We start from the raw sequence: 14,935 nt of genomic DNA, 5'->3' as shown, positions 1-14,935 counted from the left end.
CCTGTAAAACTGGATAAACCACATGGAGCTGGCTGAGGTAAGTTTTCCCCAGAAGAAATTAAACCAAAAATTATTTTTATCCGGGTTATTTATTAGTTCATCTGAGTGCTGACTGCATCACGCTTTATGGATGGTGGGGATGATAAATTTGGACATGTGTTCCAGAGAGGAAGGAGCCTGGGGGGTTAGGACACTGGTCTGTGAGTTGGGAGATCTAGGCTCATCTCCTTGCTGTCATGGACTTCCAATATAACTTTGAGGAAGTGGCTTGGAGTGGGATCCACAAAGTGCTTAAGTGCCAGTGTCATCCACAAAATTCCTGCTGGGCTGCTGCCTAATCCTAGAGGGACCTAAAATCACTCAGCACATGAGTTTTTGTGGTAATGTTTCCTTATGTGCCCATGTTTTTGCCTTGGAATACATACATTTCTGCCTCTCTCTAGGCATCCAGACAGCCGTGTCTCCTGCCTAAGCCCCAAAGGAGATACAAACTGGGAAAGAGAGGCATTCAGCCACTTAAATTGCATGCAGGGATTGATCCAGTGAGCATGCTTAGAGGCTTGAAGTGGAAAGGGAGTGGGGATTTGAACGTGAGCTGCAGCGACCATGAGATGGTAGATTTGAGGATCCTGACAAAAGGAAGAAAGGTGAGCAGTAATATACAGACCGTTGATTTCAAAAGAGCAGACTTTGACTCCCTGAGAGAACTGATGGGCAGGATCCCTTGGGAAATGAAGATGAAGGTGAAAGAGTTCAAGAGAACTGGCAGTATTTTAAAGAAGTCATACTGAAGGCACAGGAACAAACCATCCCACTGCTTAATAAAAAATGCAAAAACAGTAGGCAACCAGCTTGGCTTAGCAGGGAAATCCTTGGTCACGTTGAACTCAAAAAAGGATGCATATAAGAAATGAAAAGGTGGACAGATGAAGAAGGGGTATAAATAAAAGGCTGGAGAATGCCAGGCAGTAATCAGGAAAGCAAAAGCACAATTGGAACTGCAGCTGGCAGGCGATGTGATGGGTAACAAGAAGGGTTTCTACAGGCATGTTAACAATAAGCGGGTTATCATGGAAGGTGTGGGGCTGTTATTGGATGAAAGAGGTAACCTAGTGACATAATGTAAGAAAAGCTGAAGTACTCAATGCTTTTTTTGCCTTAGTCTTCATGGAGAAGGACAGCTCCTACACTACAGTGCTAGACAATGCGGTATGTGAAGGTGGAGGGCATCCATTGGTGGAGAAGGAACAAGTTAAGAGCTATGTAGAAAAACTAGATGTACACAAGTCCGTGGGTCTGGATTTAAGGTACCAAAAGGTACTGAGGGAATTGGCAGATGTCATTGCCGAGCCTTTGGCCATTATCTTTAAAGACTCTTGAAGATTGGGAGAGATCCCAGATGAATGGAAAAAGGCAAACGTAGTGCCCATCTTTAAAAAAGGAAAGAAGGACAATCCAGAGAATGATAGACCAGTCAGCCTTACCTCAGTCCCTGGGAAAATAATGGAAAGGATCCTCAAGGAATCCGCTTTGGAGCAATTGGAAGAGGTGAAAGCGATCAAAAGTAGTCAACATGGATTCACCAACGGCAAGCCTTGCCTGACCAATCTGGTGAACTTGTGTGACAAGGTAACAGGCTCTGTGGACATGGGGAAGTCAGTGGATGTGATATACCTTGACTTCAGCAAAGCTTTTGGTACAGTTTCCCACAACATTCTTGCCCATAAGTTGAGGAAGTATGGATTGGATCCATGGACTATAAGATGAATAGAAAGCTGGCTTGATTGTCGGGCCCAACTGGTAGTGGTCAGTGGCTCAATATCTAGATGGCAGTTGGTTCCAAGCAGAGTGCCGCAAGGCTCGGTTCTGGGGCCACTGTTGTTCAACATCTTTATTAATGACCTGGATGAGAGACTGGATTGCACCATCAGCAAGTTTGCACATGACATTAAGCTAGAGGGAGAGGCAGATATGTTGGAGGATATGTTGGAGGTTAGAGACTGGAGCCAGAGTGACCTGGATAAACTGGAGGACTGGGCCAAAAGAAATCTGGTTCAACAAGGAGAAGTGTAGAGTCCTGCACTTGGTATGGAAGAATCTCAAGCATTGTTATAGGCTGAGAACTGACTGGCTAAGCAGCAGTATAGTGGAAAGAGGTGGACGAAAGGCTGGATATGAGTAAACAGGTGCCCTTGTAGCCAAGAAAGCTAACAGCATATTCAGGTGCATTAGGAGGAGCATTGCAAGCAGATCTAGAGAAGTAGTTATTCCCCTCTATTTGGCACTGGTGAGGCCACATCTTGAATATTGTGTCCAGTTTTGGGCCCCCCAGTATACTAAGGACATGGGTATGCTTTAGCAGGTTCAGAGGAGGCCAACAAAAATAATTAAGGGGCTGGAGCACGTGACCTATGAGGAGAGGCTGAGGGATTTGGGCATATGTAGTTTACAGAAGAGAAGACTGAGGGGTGGTTTAATAGCAGCCTTCAGCTTCCTGAAGGGGTGCTCTAAACCGGATGGAGAGAAATTGTTTTCAGTGGTGACAGACAGCAGAACAGGAAGCAATGGTCTGAAGTTACAGAATGAGAGGAGTAGGTTGGATATTAGGAAACACTACTTCACCAGGAGGGTGGTGAAGCACTGGAATGTGTTGCCTTGAGAGGTGGTGAATTCTCCATCCCTAGAGTTTAAGTCCCAGTTTGACAAGGTCTTGGCTGGGGTGACTTAGTGGGGTTTGATCCTGCTTGAAGTAGGATGACCTCCTGAGGTCCCTTCCAGCCCTATGATTCTAAGTGAATGCTCTAACCCAAGGGTCCACAATCCCCAGCATACATGCCAACGCCCTTCCTCACCTATGCAGCCGGGACCTTGCTCAAAGCCATGCTGCCTGTAGATTTATGAAAGACCAGCTAATGTTGCTAACTACCACTTGAACTGTAAAGCTCTTCATCTTATTTATTAAAGAAGCTGTTGTAAGTAGGGCTATTAGTAATCTTAAAAAGTATCACTGGCATTTGGACCATACATAGAGGTCAAAAGGTCATATTTCGACACTCCACCTTGGAAAAGTAGCTGACCCCTGTTCTATCCACTAGGCTTACAGTTACAAGGGTGGTGGTGGTTCCCCCTGGCTGTTTGATATGGAGTTAGAATGTCTCTGGCTACGCCTAGTGGTTTGGGTCCTGAATGCAACTTTGATAGCTCAAGGCCCATCTTCAGATCCTCTTGTGTATCTAGCTTTGGTCTTACTGTGCCTCAGTTCTCCATCTGTAGAATGGGAATAACAGCACATCCATTCTTTCCAGGAGTGTTCTGCAGATAAGTACAATAAAGATTATGAACTGCTCACATATTATAGTGATCGAAACCATGCAAACTTCATAGACTGAAAAATACAAATAAAAGTTCTATACCAAATTATTATCTATTACTATCTATTATCTATTACCCGTACAATTAAAGGTGATGTCTTTTTTGCTCAATCAAATACAGTGGGGCAAAGGCATTTTGTATTGATACAGAGAACGTAACTTTCGATAGAGGCTATTAAAATCCAGATGAAAATCTTTGGTACAAGCATAGCTTTGTTACGATTCTTCTCCTCCTTTCTCATCTTCCTGCAGGTTATAAGCAACACAGTGTTTGTCAGGAACATAGGAAGAACTTTTGAAAACAAAATTAGAAAGGATGACTCAGGGGTATGGCTGTCAACTCTAAGGGGTTCATCTAAATTCCACAATGAACCCCCAACCTCATGGCAGCAAGTCTGAGTGTGGGTCAGTTGTTGGGGGCAGGAGAGCAGGGTGTACGCGCTGTACGGCTAACAGTGGTTGGTTAACAAAAGAAAAAAGCAGTCATGTAGCACTTCAAAGACTAACAAAATAATATATTGGGTGATGAGCTTTTGTGGGACAGACCCACTTCTTCAGATCTGGAGATAGTGCTGTACTGGAAATGTACTGCCCCATGAAAGCGCGTCACCTAATAAATTATTATACTAGTCTTCAAAGTGCTGCATGACTGCTTGTTTGTTTTGTTAGTATGCAGAATAATTCAGCTAACTCTATGTTTCTAATGGTTGGTTAAATGGGGTGGAGCTTTTAACCCTGTCAAGGGTGGGGTGGGTTTCAGTGCTCAGCCTCCAGCCATGGTGGGAACATCTAGGTTGCAATATTTAACCACAGACCAGGAGACTGCCTCAGACTCACTGCCATTGAGGTTTGTTTTGCAGTGTTGCTACACCCAAAGTCAGTTTTTCCAATCCATTCATAGCTGGAAAATCTGAGAAAGGCATTAGATGCTTTGTTTGGACCTACCTGGAAGGACTTATTTGTTGCATCTCTGTTCTTTATGGACAGATGTCCATATGAAAGTGTCATCCTCCCACAGCTAATGCTAATTGACACCTTCATCGGCTGATGCTTAGGATTAATTGGATATGAATTACCTTCTTGCTTCTTAGCCTTCACCTTCCTAGGTTGGAGTAGACCCATGTTTGTGGGCAATACGAAGAAGTTCTGCACTTCTAGTTGTTTCACAGACTACTTATTAATGTAGTCTGCTTACTACTTTGCATTTCTTAGTGTTTACCGCATGAAATTAACTGAAAAAATACTGTCTATTTCATATTCAGGGATAACCATGATGCAGCTTTATGTGATTTGGGTAACAAACAGGGGAAAATGCTTATTTCATTTAAAAAAAAAACCTAGAGGAAGATAAAATTATTCACTTTTAAATTCTCAGGAGCGTGTCTGTGAGTCTTCGAGTTTGTGTGAGTTTCAGTTATTTAGCATTAATTCGTCTTGGCCTATAAGTATTTTTGTTTTCCAAGAATCAGAGGAGTAGTCGAGTTAGTCTGTAGCTGCAGAAACAGCAAGAAGTCCTTTGGCACTTTCCACGCCCTCAGCCACCTGCCCTAACCCCCCCCGCCCTGATTCCCACACCACCACATTCCCCCTGCTGAGCCCCCCGACCCTCATTCTTCAACCCCCAACCCCTTCTGCCCTGAACCTCCAGCCCAGCCCTGGTTCCTGCACCCCTTACAAGCCCCACACCTTGAGCCTCCCCACCTCCTGCCCACATTTCTGAACTGCCCCCCAACAACCTCCCTGTCCTAAACCTTGCACACTCAAACTGTGCTCTGAGCCCCCCCGCCCCCCCCGACTCCACCCCACACCTAGAGTTCTTACAGGTACTGTTGTATTGCACCCACCCAACCCCCTGGCCTGATCGCCCCCTGCGGAGCAGGGTGGTTGTTATGACATTACGTGTAAGAAACTTAAGTTACTTTCACCACTGTGGAATACTAGGCGCAATTAAAACTACACAAACTTATTTAATCTCTCTTTAATACACTGAGAAGATGGAGTAAAATAATTAACATTAGCTCAGTTGTAATGCTTAAGAAGTGGGGGGGGACAAAGTCATATCTTGCATTACCCCTCCCCAACCCTGAACAGCCAGTTGCACCCTTGTTAGTGACCATAACACTATGCTACTGAGGACTTGTCAACCCAGTGGACTTGACCAGAAGCGCTGTTGCAGAATAACCTCTTATTCAAGAATAAATGTATCCACATGGGTAGCTATTCCACAATAGTTAATTTCCCCATGTAGACAAGCCCTTAGAGCTAAAGGAACTTTCCTTCAGGGAGCATGGGAGAGGCCTATTTTCTTGATAGTGGTGTTCTTAGGTTCAATTTCTGCTGATGGTCACGTCTTTGCAAATGCAGCAATGATTCTTTAACTAAGGGTTGAGTGATGGCTTCAGATTGGGCCCTATCCTTGTGTTTAAATGGCTCATCTTGAAATAAAATCAAAAGGATTTCATTTTAGGAATGTCAGTCAAAGTGCACAGATATGACCTGGGCATGTGTTCAGCAATTATTGTTTAGGGACTGAAATGCAGCCGTGGGATGTGGATTGTTTTGAAAGAACTTTGAATGATCTTGGTTCTCCCAAGAAGCAAAAAAAATTAGGCCTATATCAGGGGACAGCCATGAAAACAGACATGGAAGCAGAGGTCTTGGACTCACCTTTGTCTACAATATGTGAGATGTTGGCAGTCAAGTGTTAGATCCAAAGTGTTTCTAACTTCATATAGGCAGTGAAAATTCTACAAGAGAAAAATATCCTTTTTCTGGTACAAGAAATGTTAATATTAAACGGCATGTGCGTGTAAGTATCTTTGTAACAGTGAGTTTTTTAGCAGTGAAAAACATCAGTGAAGTGGCATTCGATCATCATCATTTCAGGTATAGCATATTATGCACTGATTGCAGCTTTTGTCTTTTTAAAACAAAACATGCTATGAGCTGCATTTAAAATTCCATAAGGGAGCTGGTAATGAAATCTCCTGTTCTTCCATTTTGCTAAACTCCTTGTCAGTGTCTGTATTTTAAATGGGAAGGTCAACAGTGTTAATAAAGCGCACATGCGCACACACACACGCACACACACATCCCTGCATACATCCACAGTCTCCATACGTAGCAAGTATGGTGCCTCCTTCACAGTTCTTTGAATATGTTACTTTTATGTTTGATATGTTGACTGTATGGGCAAGTGATCAAATTGGTGGAACAGATCATGCAGTTTATCTGCTGATATTATTAACATTATGATGAGTTCCCTGGTTTCCAATTTATTAGTTTTTGAAATTTTTATTTTTTTATGTAGTGGCTCAGCAATCCCATAAATAGTACCGCCTTTCATTTAATCACTCAGTAGCTTTATTTTCAGCCACTTTACCTTAAAAGGTTTATATGTAACTCTGAAAACTTAGTAATGTTTAGAGGCAGACGTCAGATCTGTGAGTAACATGCAGCGGTTGAAGCCTAAACATTGTAAGCAATTTAAGTTATGTTATGACTGTAAGAGAGCTCCCAATCAAAGCTTCGCTTTTTGTATGCCACTTTGAAACCTAAGATCTGGGGATATCTGAGTTGTGTGGCTTCTCTTAGTAAGCATGCTAAATAACCAGGGGAAAATGACTGCTAATGACAGTTTTGCAGTCCCCTTGCATTAAAGATATCCGTGCCTTGTAACATTCTAGGAAACCGGTATACGATTCCCATCATAGCTGCAGTGTGGCAAGCAAGTGCTCAAGGTAAACCTTCAACAGGCTGGACTGGGGAGAGAATAGGAGGGCTTTCTCTCAGGTTTTTATACTCGGTATCTAAGTTATCTCAAGGCATCAGTGACTGTTAGGTTATCTTGGACATGGGCAACTGTGATTATCTTGACCTCTGCCATTAAGTATTGTGTGGTGTTGAGCAGTCCTCTTAACCTTTGTAGAATTGTGTTTATTCATGTTTAAAAGGGGGTTACCAAAATGTAGCTACCTCACGTCAGATATGGCAATTGTAAAGTATCCTTTGATCAGGCCAGTTACTGGAGGACTGGGTGATCCCATGGTGCTTGTTCCTTTTCCTGGCTGCCAGCTGCTTCCATAGGCCTCTGGATTCTTCAGTGCAAATAAGAGCCTGGTAATGTGTAGCAACACCTGGAAACAAGGATGTGGGGTCAGCCTACCTGCCTTAGCTGGGGTCCACCACTACAAACAAGGAAGAGGAGAGGTGCCAGACACGGAGGGAGACTAAAGCTCACAGAAAGAAGCAGCGAGACAGCGCAATAGAACATCCCAAGACACAGAGGGAGAAAAGGGCCAGGCAGCTTGGCAGTCTGTCCAGAGACGTGGAGGAGAAGGGAATCTAGTAGTAGAGTATCATGTGCAGGGGAAAGAAGAGGAAGGGCACTGAGTCACAGTGACACAGAAGCATAGATCGGAGGACAGACAGGTGTGGGGGGTGGATCAGATGGGAGTGGGGAGATGAAGAGCAGACATAAACCCTGTGTGATTTCATAGACAGGACAGAACTTACTAAAGCTGCGTGAGCTAGATCAGCGCATTCCCCAGTATTGCTGCTCCATGCGAGCTGTTAGTGTGATTATCGCAGGGAGGTATTGCAAGGGAAGAGGAGAAAGAGGAGGTGGTTCATGCAGTCACTCACAAGTGCAGAGGTGGCTTGCACAGCTGTGAATGGGAGGAGAGGTTTGCCTGCATGAGCTTAAGTGGGAAGGTTGCTGGTCCATAAGACAATCTGTATGTCCCCAGTTCAGGATCCCAAAGGGCAGGTCTCTGCAAAAACACGGTACATCAGTGCAGCTGTGGTGCTTAAGTGAATATGCTCCTGTGGCAATGGGCGAGCCTCTCCCATTGGCATAGTGATCTTCAACCTCTCACGGAGGTGGATTAAGTTAATAGGGCAAGCTCTCCTGACAACATAGCACTGTCTACACGGGGGTATAGGTCGGCATAGCTATGTGGCTCAATCCTGAGTGATGTTTTTATACTGCTGTTAGCCTCTAGTGTAGACCTAATCCAAAGTATGTCTGCATTGCAGAGAGAGGCTAACCTGTGCTGCCAAACTTCACTGTTGTGTTAATTCACAGTAGCAGGAACAAAGCTACCTTGGGTATTCGGCACTTAACTGCAGTCCCACTTAGAGCATAGCTACTAAGTTTACTGGGCAGAGCTGCGCCAATGTGGCTGCTCCAGTGTAAGCTGTCTAATACAGTGGTTCTCAGCCAGGAGTAAACTTACCCACTGGGGTACCGATAGGTCTTCCAGAGGGTGCATCAACTCATCTAGCTATTGGCCTAGTTTTACAACAGGCTTACCTAAAAAAAACATTGTTGAAGTTGGTACAAACAAAGTGTATACAGTGGGTTGTTTGTACACCTCTGTGTACACACTCAGATTTAAATATAATATATATATTCTAATTCATTTATTTTTTATAATTTTATGGTAAACATGAGAAGGGAGGCAATTTGTCAGTAATAGTGTGTTGCAACACTTGTATTTTAAGGTCTGATTTTTGGACGTAAATAGTTTTTAAAAGTGAGGTGAAACTTTGGTCTTGTGTGCCCCCATCAGACTCCTGAAAGGCTACCCTTATCTGGAAAGGTTGAAAACCACAGCTCTGTAATACTCAGGCAGTTATTCAGAAAATGTTTTCAAAAGTTCTAAAACACTAAACATACTAGAAACACAACACTGCAGTACAACTTGCCCTGATACAATAGAACAAATGTGTTGCAATAGTAGAAAAAAAATGCAGATGTGAAAATTGTGGGTACTGTGGGGGTACTTAGATAGATTTTAAAAGGCATACTTAATACAAAAGGTTGAGAAACACTGGTCTAACACTGAGCCCCTCTAAGTTGATAGCAGCAGTAGCTGTGTTGGTGAGAGAAGCTCACCTGCCAACATAATGCTGTCCGCACTGGCGCTTGTTTGGTATAACTTACATAGCTTGTCACAATTTGTGTGTTAAAGATCCCCTGAGCTAGCACCTGGAAATGCTCTTTGTCTGTTACAAAGTGACTGGGATGGCAATTCGGAGAATGCCAGAAAATAACTGAAGAGGTGATTTAGTTCCCCAAAATATATTGTGTGAGGGAGATCTCACAGTGTCTCTTATATTACGTTACACATAATTTCTCGCATTACTTACTGTGGAATATTGTTTTCTCCTACAGAGTTCTGCTCAGTCGCTTTCAGGAAGAGGCTATTCCGTAAGTCATTTTACAGTTAATTCTTTCACTGTTGTTGCTGTTGATTGCAGAGGTTTAGTTTGCCTGTCACATACCCGCTGATGCTAAGGGAACCCAAAGCATGAAAAATAAGCTGTGAGCAGTCTGCCAACAGAGGGGACAAAGGGAGCAGGATGGGCCACCAGGTGCAGAGGCACACACTGGGTGGTAGCAGGAGCAGTAAAGGCAGCCAGGTGGACATCTGGAAGCCCTGACAGTCCCAGAAGAGCATGCTTAGCAGTGCAGCCAGCAGCTTGGTAGGCACTAGCAGTGCAGGCATAGCACCATTCAAATGTCAGGCAGACTTCATCTGCACATGCATGGGGCTCCATAAAGTATTCTGTCCTGGGGCCTGGAATTACTATTAGCAGGCCAAGGTATGAGCAAAACACTGTCTTGTTTTTCTGTCAAGAGACACCTTCTGCAGATGAGAGAACATCGAATACCCTATTTTCTGGTCTCTTGAATTTTGTGTTCTTGTGTATTTTTACAACTGCTTTTGACTAGCCCATTGGGTAATGAAAATGAAGAAACAGAAAGCAGAGTTTCAAAAATGGAGAGTCAATGTGAAATAGGCATTTAACCACCCTTTATGCCTTTGGAAATAGGCCACCCTAACCCACACCAAACAAATTTTGATGGAGTTTGTGCATTAATTAAGGCAAATAATACTCTGTTCTAAAAGAAATGGTTTACCTTCAACCAAAGCATTTAACAATGAAGTCAGAATTTTCTTACTTGCTAACACTGTACTGTGTAACTGATCAAAACAGGCTGACATGATTATTTTTGCCTCCAGTAAAGCAGGATGTCATAATTATAGGAAGTGTTAAAGACTCTGAAGTTCAGTAAGTAGACACAATTGTATGCAGTTGCATAATGGTGTCTAACTGGATGTTTCTACATACAGACTCAAAGTTATGCGTACACACAACAATGATATTTTTCATGTAGATGTGATGCACTCATTTGTACATGTGCCTTGCACTCACCCATCTGAAAGTTGGGCCTATAAGTGGATTGTATAGAATATGTGTGAGACAAGAGACACACAGGTATATGTTGTTTACTTAAGGCATTACTAATGTCCTAGCTTCATACTACACACAACCATTTGGAGCAATGTATGGCATTTGGATGCTTATAATGACATTGCTAGTCTCCCAACAAGTCATGTCTTCTCCCATAACTGGTGTAGAGGCTGAAACTGAAGTGATACGGTCCTCTCAATTAGAAGTGTGTCAATCCATTTAAGGCTACATCTACACTACAATATAAAGTCAAATTTACTGAAGTCAACTTTTTGACACTAGAGTTTGTAAAGTCGAAGATGAGTGTCCGCAAATGTCCAGAAAGTCGATATAGCATGTCTCCATTACCTTACCTGTGTTAGACTGTGTAAACACTGCATTGTGGGTACCTCCAGCAGTGCCTGTTGCCCCATTGCATTCTGGGTTTTTGTGCCAGTAGCTTATGGGAAAAAATGTGCCGCAAGTGCTTGTGGTTCTCCAGTATCATCATCCCAGAGTTCAATGACCCCACCCTAGCCCCCACCGTTGAAAAACAAATGCCAGCCCAAGGAATTTCATGCCATTCTTTCCCCATTTTCCAAAGCCTGCTTCTGGCTTATGCCACTGCAGGTCACTAGCAAGGATTCTGAACAGCTTGGAGTCATTGCACAGTGTGTTATGGCCACTTCCCGAAGTGTCATGTAGTGTTTAATTAGACAAAGCTAGTGGGAGGGTGAGATGGATATGAATGATTCAGATGGTGATATTGAACAACTGCTGACTGTCAGCGTCCTCCTCTCCATCCCCCTCCACCTCCTGTTCCCCCTCTCAACTGTCACCAGAGACCTGAGGAGAGTCCTAGCCTCTGGGTGTGTGGTTGGGTCTCTCCCAAAAATAGCATTGAGCTGCTTGTGGTAGTGACGCATCTTGGAAGATGACCTAGATCACCCGTTGGCTTCTCTCACTTTGAGATAATTCTGCCAGAACTCCTTTATATTGACCCAGCATTGCTTAGTGTCCTGGGTGTACCCTTTATCAATCGTGCCCTGCACAATTTCATAAATGACCACATTATGTTTTTTGACTCACAAGTCTGCTCATCACTGATTCTTCACTGCACACTGAAGTGAGATCCCGGGTCTCATTCTAGCTTCATGCTGGAGCTCTTTTGCAACCCTGAGAACTAAGATCAAAAGAGCCCTGAGTAGTCGTGATGGCTAGATGCAATGTGATACTGCTGAGGTGTGCTCCTACGTGTGCTATCCATGCTGGTCTGAAAGAGAATGAATTAAAATTCCCAGGCTTCATGTTACCTATGTCTTATGCACCTGGAAAGCAGCAGAGGTGAAAGTGGCCAGAAGACACACCTGTGGGCCTCCTCTGGAGGGCCATAAAATTGATTTATAGTAACACCTGTTATCACACACACATTGTACAGCCTTTTAAATGTTGATCTTAGCACCCCTGAAAATCAACCTAATGGTATTTGCAATGAAAACGGTCACATTGTAAAATTGAGCTAAGTGCCTTAAAATCAACTTCATGCTGTAATGTAGACATAGCCTGACACTCCCTGCATGTACGGACAGTGTTCAACTGCTGTTGCAAGTTTTCTCACAACAAAAGTTTACCCTTCTAGGTTAACGCCCTGGAATGTGTGTCTGATATGAGGAGCCACTGCTGCCTCCTTTTAACAAAATAGAGTAAAAAGGGTGCAGGGTGTTACTTATCATTTATGAAGCTGATATAACAACCAGACACAGTCTTTTAATTTAATTGAAAATGATATTTTTTAAAGATGGATATCGTACATTTGGTACAAGAGAGCGTCAGATTATCTGAGTAATGTGACAGAACCTGCATATTTCTGTACAAAAAAACATTGGGAAGCTGTCAGATATGTCCCAGTTTCTGAATGCCAGCATCACACACACACATTCATACTCTTGCGACTGAGGCACCGTGCAGTGTCAAATACATTGGCATGATAGGGTTCTGCGGAGTCTAAAGGATTTATAAAAGAATATTTTGGAGACTCCAGATGAAGATGACATGCATCTCAAGTATCTAATCATACAATTAATATTTTGATTGCACCTTAGCTGAGAATTGTTGCTTAACTCACTTGCTGCTTGAGATCTTGTGCTCTAGCATGAAATGGACATGTGCAAAAAAGAGCAGTTAGCTTCCCAAATTTATGGAGGGCTAGATCCATCTACACTGAAAACGCTTTAGGCCATATCTTCTATAAAGTGTTGTGCATGCCTCTGGCACTATATAAATAATAACAAGTCATCTTTGCAAATTTTACATCTGGGGATTCAATTTCCTACTGGCCATAGTAGGGGTTTCAAAATCTGAGTGGAAAAAAGGCTAAAGGATTGTTCAGAATCCCTTAAACCAATACATGATAGGGCAGTTTTGCTGTGGCAGACTGAAAAGAAGTCTGTATTTTTCTTTAAAAAATAATCTGCAGAAATTATTGAGCTCCTTGTCTGAAAATTGTGGTGATTTCTTAGTGTCTTATTTACCCAATCTACACTTTCTCAAGGGAGAGGAGAGCTCCTAGCATCTCAGAGCAGTATTTTGAGATCATGAGTGGCCTGATCTGGCATTGCTTTTTCTTCTGGGTTGTCATTTTATCTGTTAAATTGCCTTCTGCCTCACCACATACCGGCTGTTGAGGCTGACCATTTCCCTTAAGACTATCATGTTGTTCTAAATTGATCCAACATAAGGCCAAGACTATAGTTTCTAACACTGCCAAGATCCCCTTGGCCCAAATTTAGCTTGGAACCTGACTCTCCCAGGTGGCAGTCAGACATTCTAACCACTTACTCAACAAGACTGGCCAAGCTAGGGGTTGGCCTCAGCATATTGCCAAGAATTCATTTTTGCAGTGAACTGGCTATATATGAAGTACTAAATCAGTGTTTTCACACTACCCTTTGTTTGGTGAAAGCATGTTTAAAAAACAGTGTGTCCAAGAGGAAGGCACAGTGGAGGCACAGCTTCTTTGATTTGTGCATTATGGGCTTGAGATCTGTGATGGCTTATGTTGGGTGTCCTTTTTAAAATGGCACATAGTTACTGTGGAAGGTGGTTGCTCTGGGTTTCACAAAGAGCTTGTTAAATATCATATGCAATTTTGTCCATATCAGGAGGGGTTTTTAAATGAGCTCACTTTGAATCTGCACCCTTTCATGTTTGTTTGTTTTTTTCTTTTATCCTTGCAAAGGAGTTTACTGTTAAGAATGTTCATATAAACACCAAATTTGTAAGGAAATACATATGGGCAAGAAGAGAATTTGAAATCAAAAATAATGAGCCTTTGCCAAAAACTTACCCAAAGATTTTAAGTCATCCAGGCTACATCTACACGTGAAGCCTACATCGAAATAGGCTATTTCGATGAGTAACGTCTACACGTCCTCCAGGGCTGGCAACATCGATGTTCAACTTCGACGTTGCGCGGCAGCACATCGAAATAGGCGCTGTGAGGGAACGTCTACATGCCAAAGTAGCACACATCGAAATAAGGGTGCCAGGCACAGCTGCAGACAGGGTCACAGGGCGGACTCAACAGCAAGCCGCTCCCTTAAAGGGCCCCTCCCAGACACAGTTGCACTAAACAACACAAAATACACAGAGATGACAACTGGTTGCGGACCCTGTGCCTGCAGCATGGATCCCCAGCTGCCGCAGCAGCAGCCAGAAGCCCTGGGCTAAGGTCTGCTGCCCACGGTGACCATAGAGCCCCGCAGGGGCTCAAGAGAGAGCGTCTCTCAACCCCTCAGCTGATGGTCGCCATGGCGGACCCCGCTATTTCGAAGTTGCGGGACGCGCAACGACTACACGGTCCCTACTTCGACGTTGAACGTCGAAGTAGGGCGCTATTCCTATCCCCTCATGGGGTTAGCGACTTCGACGTCTCGCCGCCTAACGTCGAAGTTAACTTTGAAATAGCGCCCGGCGCGTGTAGCTGTGACGGGCGCTATTTCGAAGTTAGTGCCTCTACTTTGAAGTAGCGTGCACGTGTAGACACGGCTCCAGTCAGAAGAAAGGTAGAATGCTATGTATCCAGTCAAAACATCTCAAATATTGAATGCTTCAGGTGACCATTTGTATACAAAATGTAGACCAAAGACAAGATTTTCAAACTTGGGAACCTAAATTTAGGTAGAATAATGAATTTAAATGCCTATACAAGGGACCTAATTTTCATTTGCTGAATGGTCCAGTGACTTGCACTGACTGGGATTTTACTCCTAAATTTGAAAACTTTTGACCAAACTACTGCATAGAAATTACTTGGCATATAA

General features: G+C 43.3%; 1 protein-coding gene across 11 annotated transcripts in view; it reads left to right on the top strand.

Annotated features, from left to right (window-relative positions):
* FBRSL1 (fibrosin like 1) overlaps positions 1–14,935 on the top strand; it is an 866,837-nt gene that overhangs the window by 421,059 nt on the left and 430,843 nt on the right. For all 11 annotated transcript variants that reach the window (XM_075012787.1, XM_075012779.1, XM_075012788.1 and 8 more), the window contains exon 4: positions 9,550–9,585. In XM_075012787.1, the coding sequence (XP_074868888.1) occupies positions 9,550–9,585 (36 nt within the window). The remainder of the gene's footprint in view (positions 1–9,549; positions 9,586–14,935) is intronic.

Source organism: Carettochelys insculpta, chromosome 18, assembly GCF_033958435.1.
Source record: "Carettochelys insculpta isolate YL-2023 chromosome 18, ASM3395843v1, whole genome shotgun sequence".
Classification (NCBI taxonomy): Eukaryota; Metazoa; Chordata; order Testudines; family Carettochelyidae; genus Carettochelys; species Carettochelys insculpta.
Note: the sequence above shows the minus strand (reverse complement) of the source record. Positions and strands in the feature narration are given on the sequence as shown.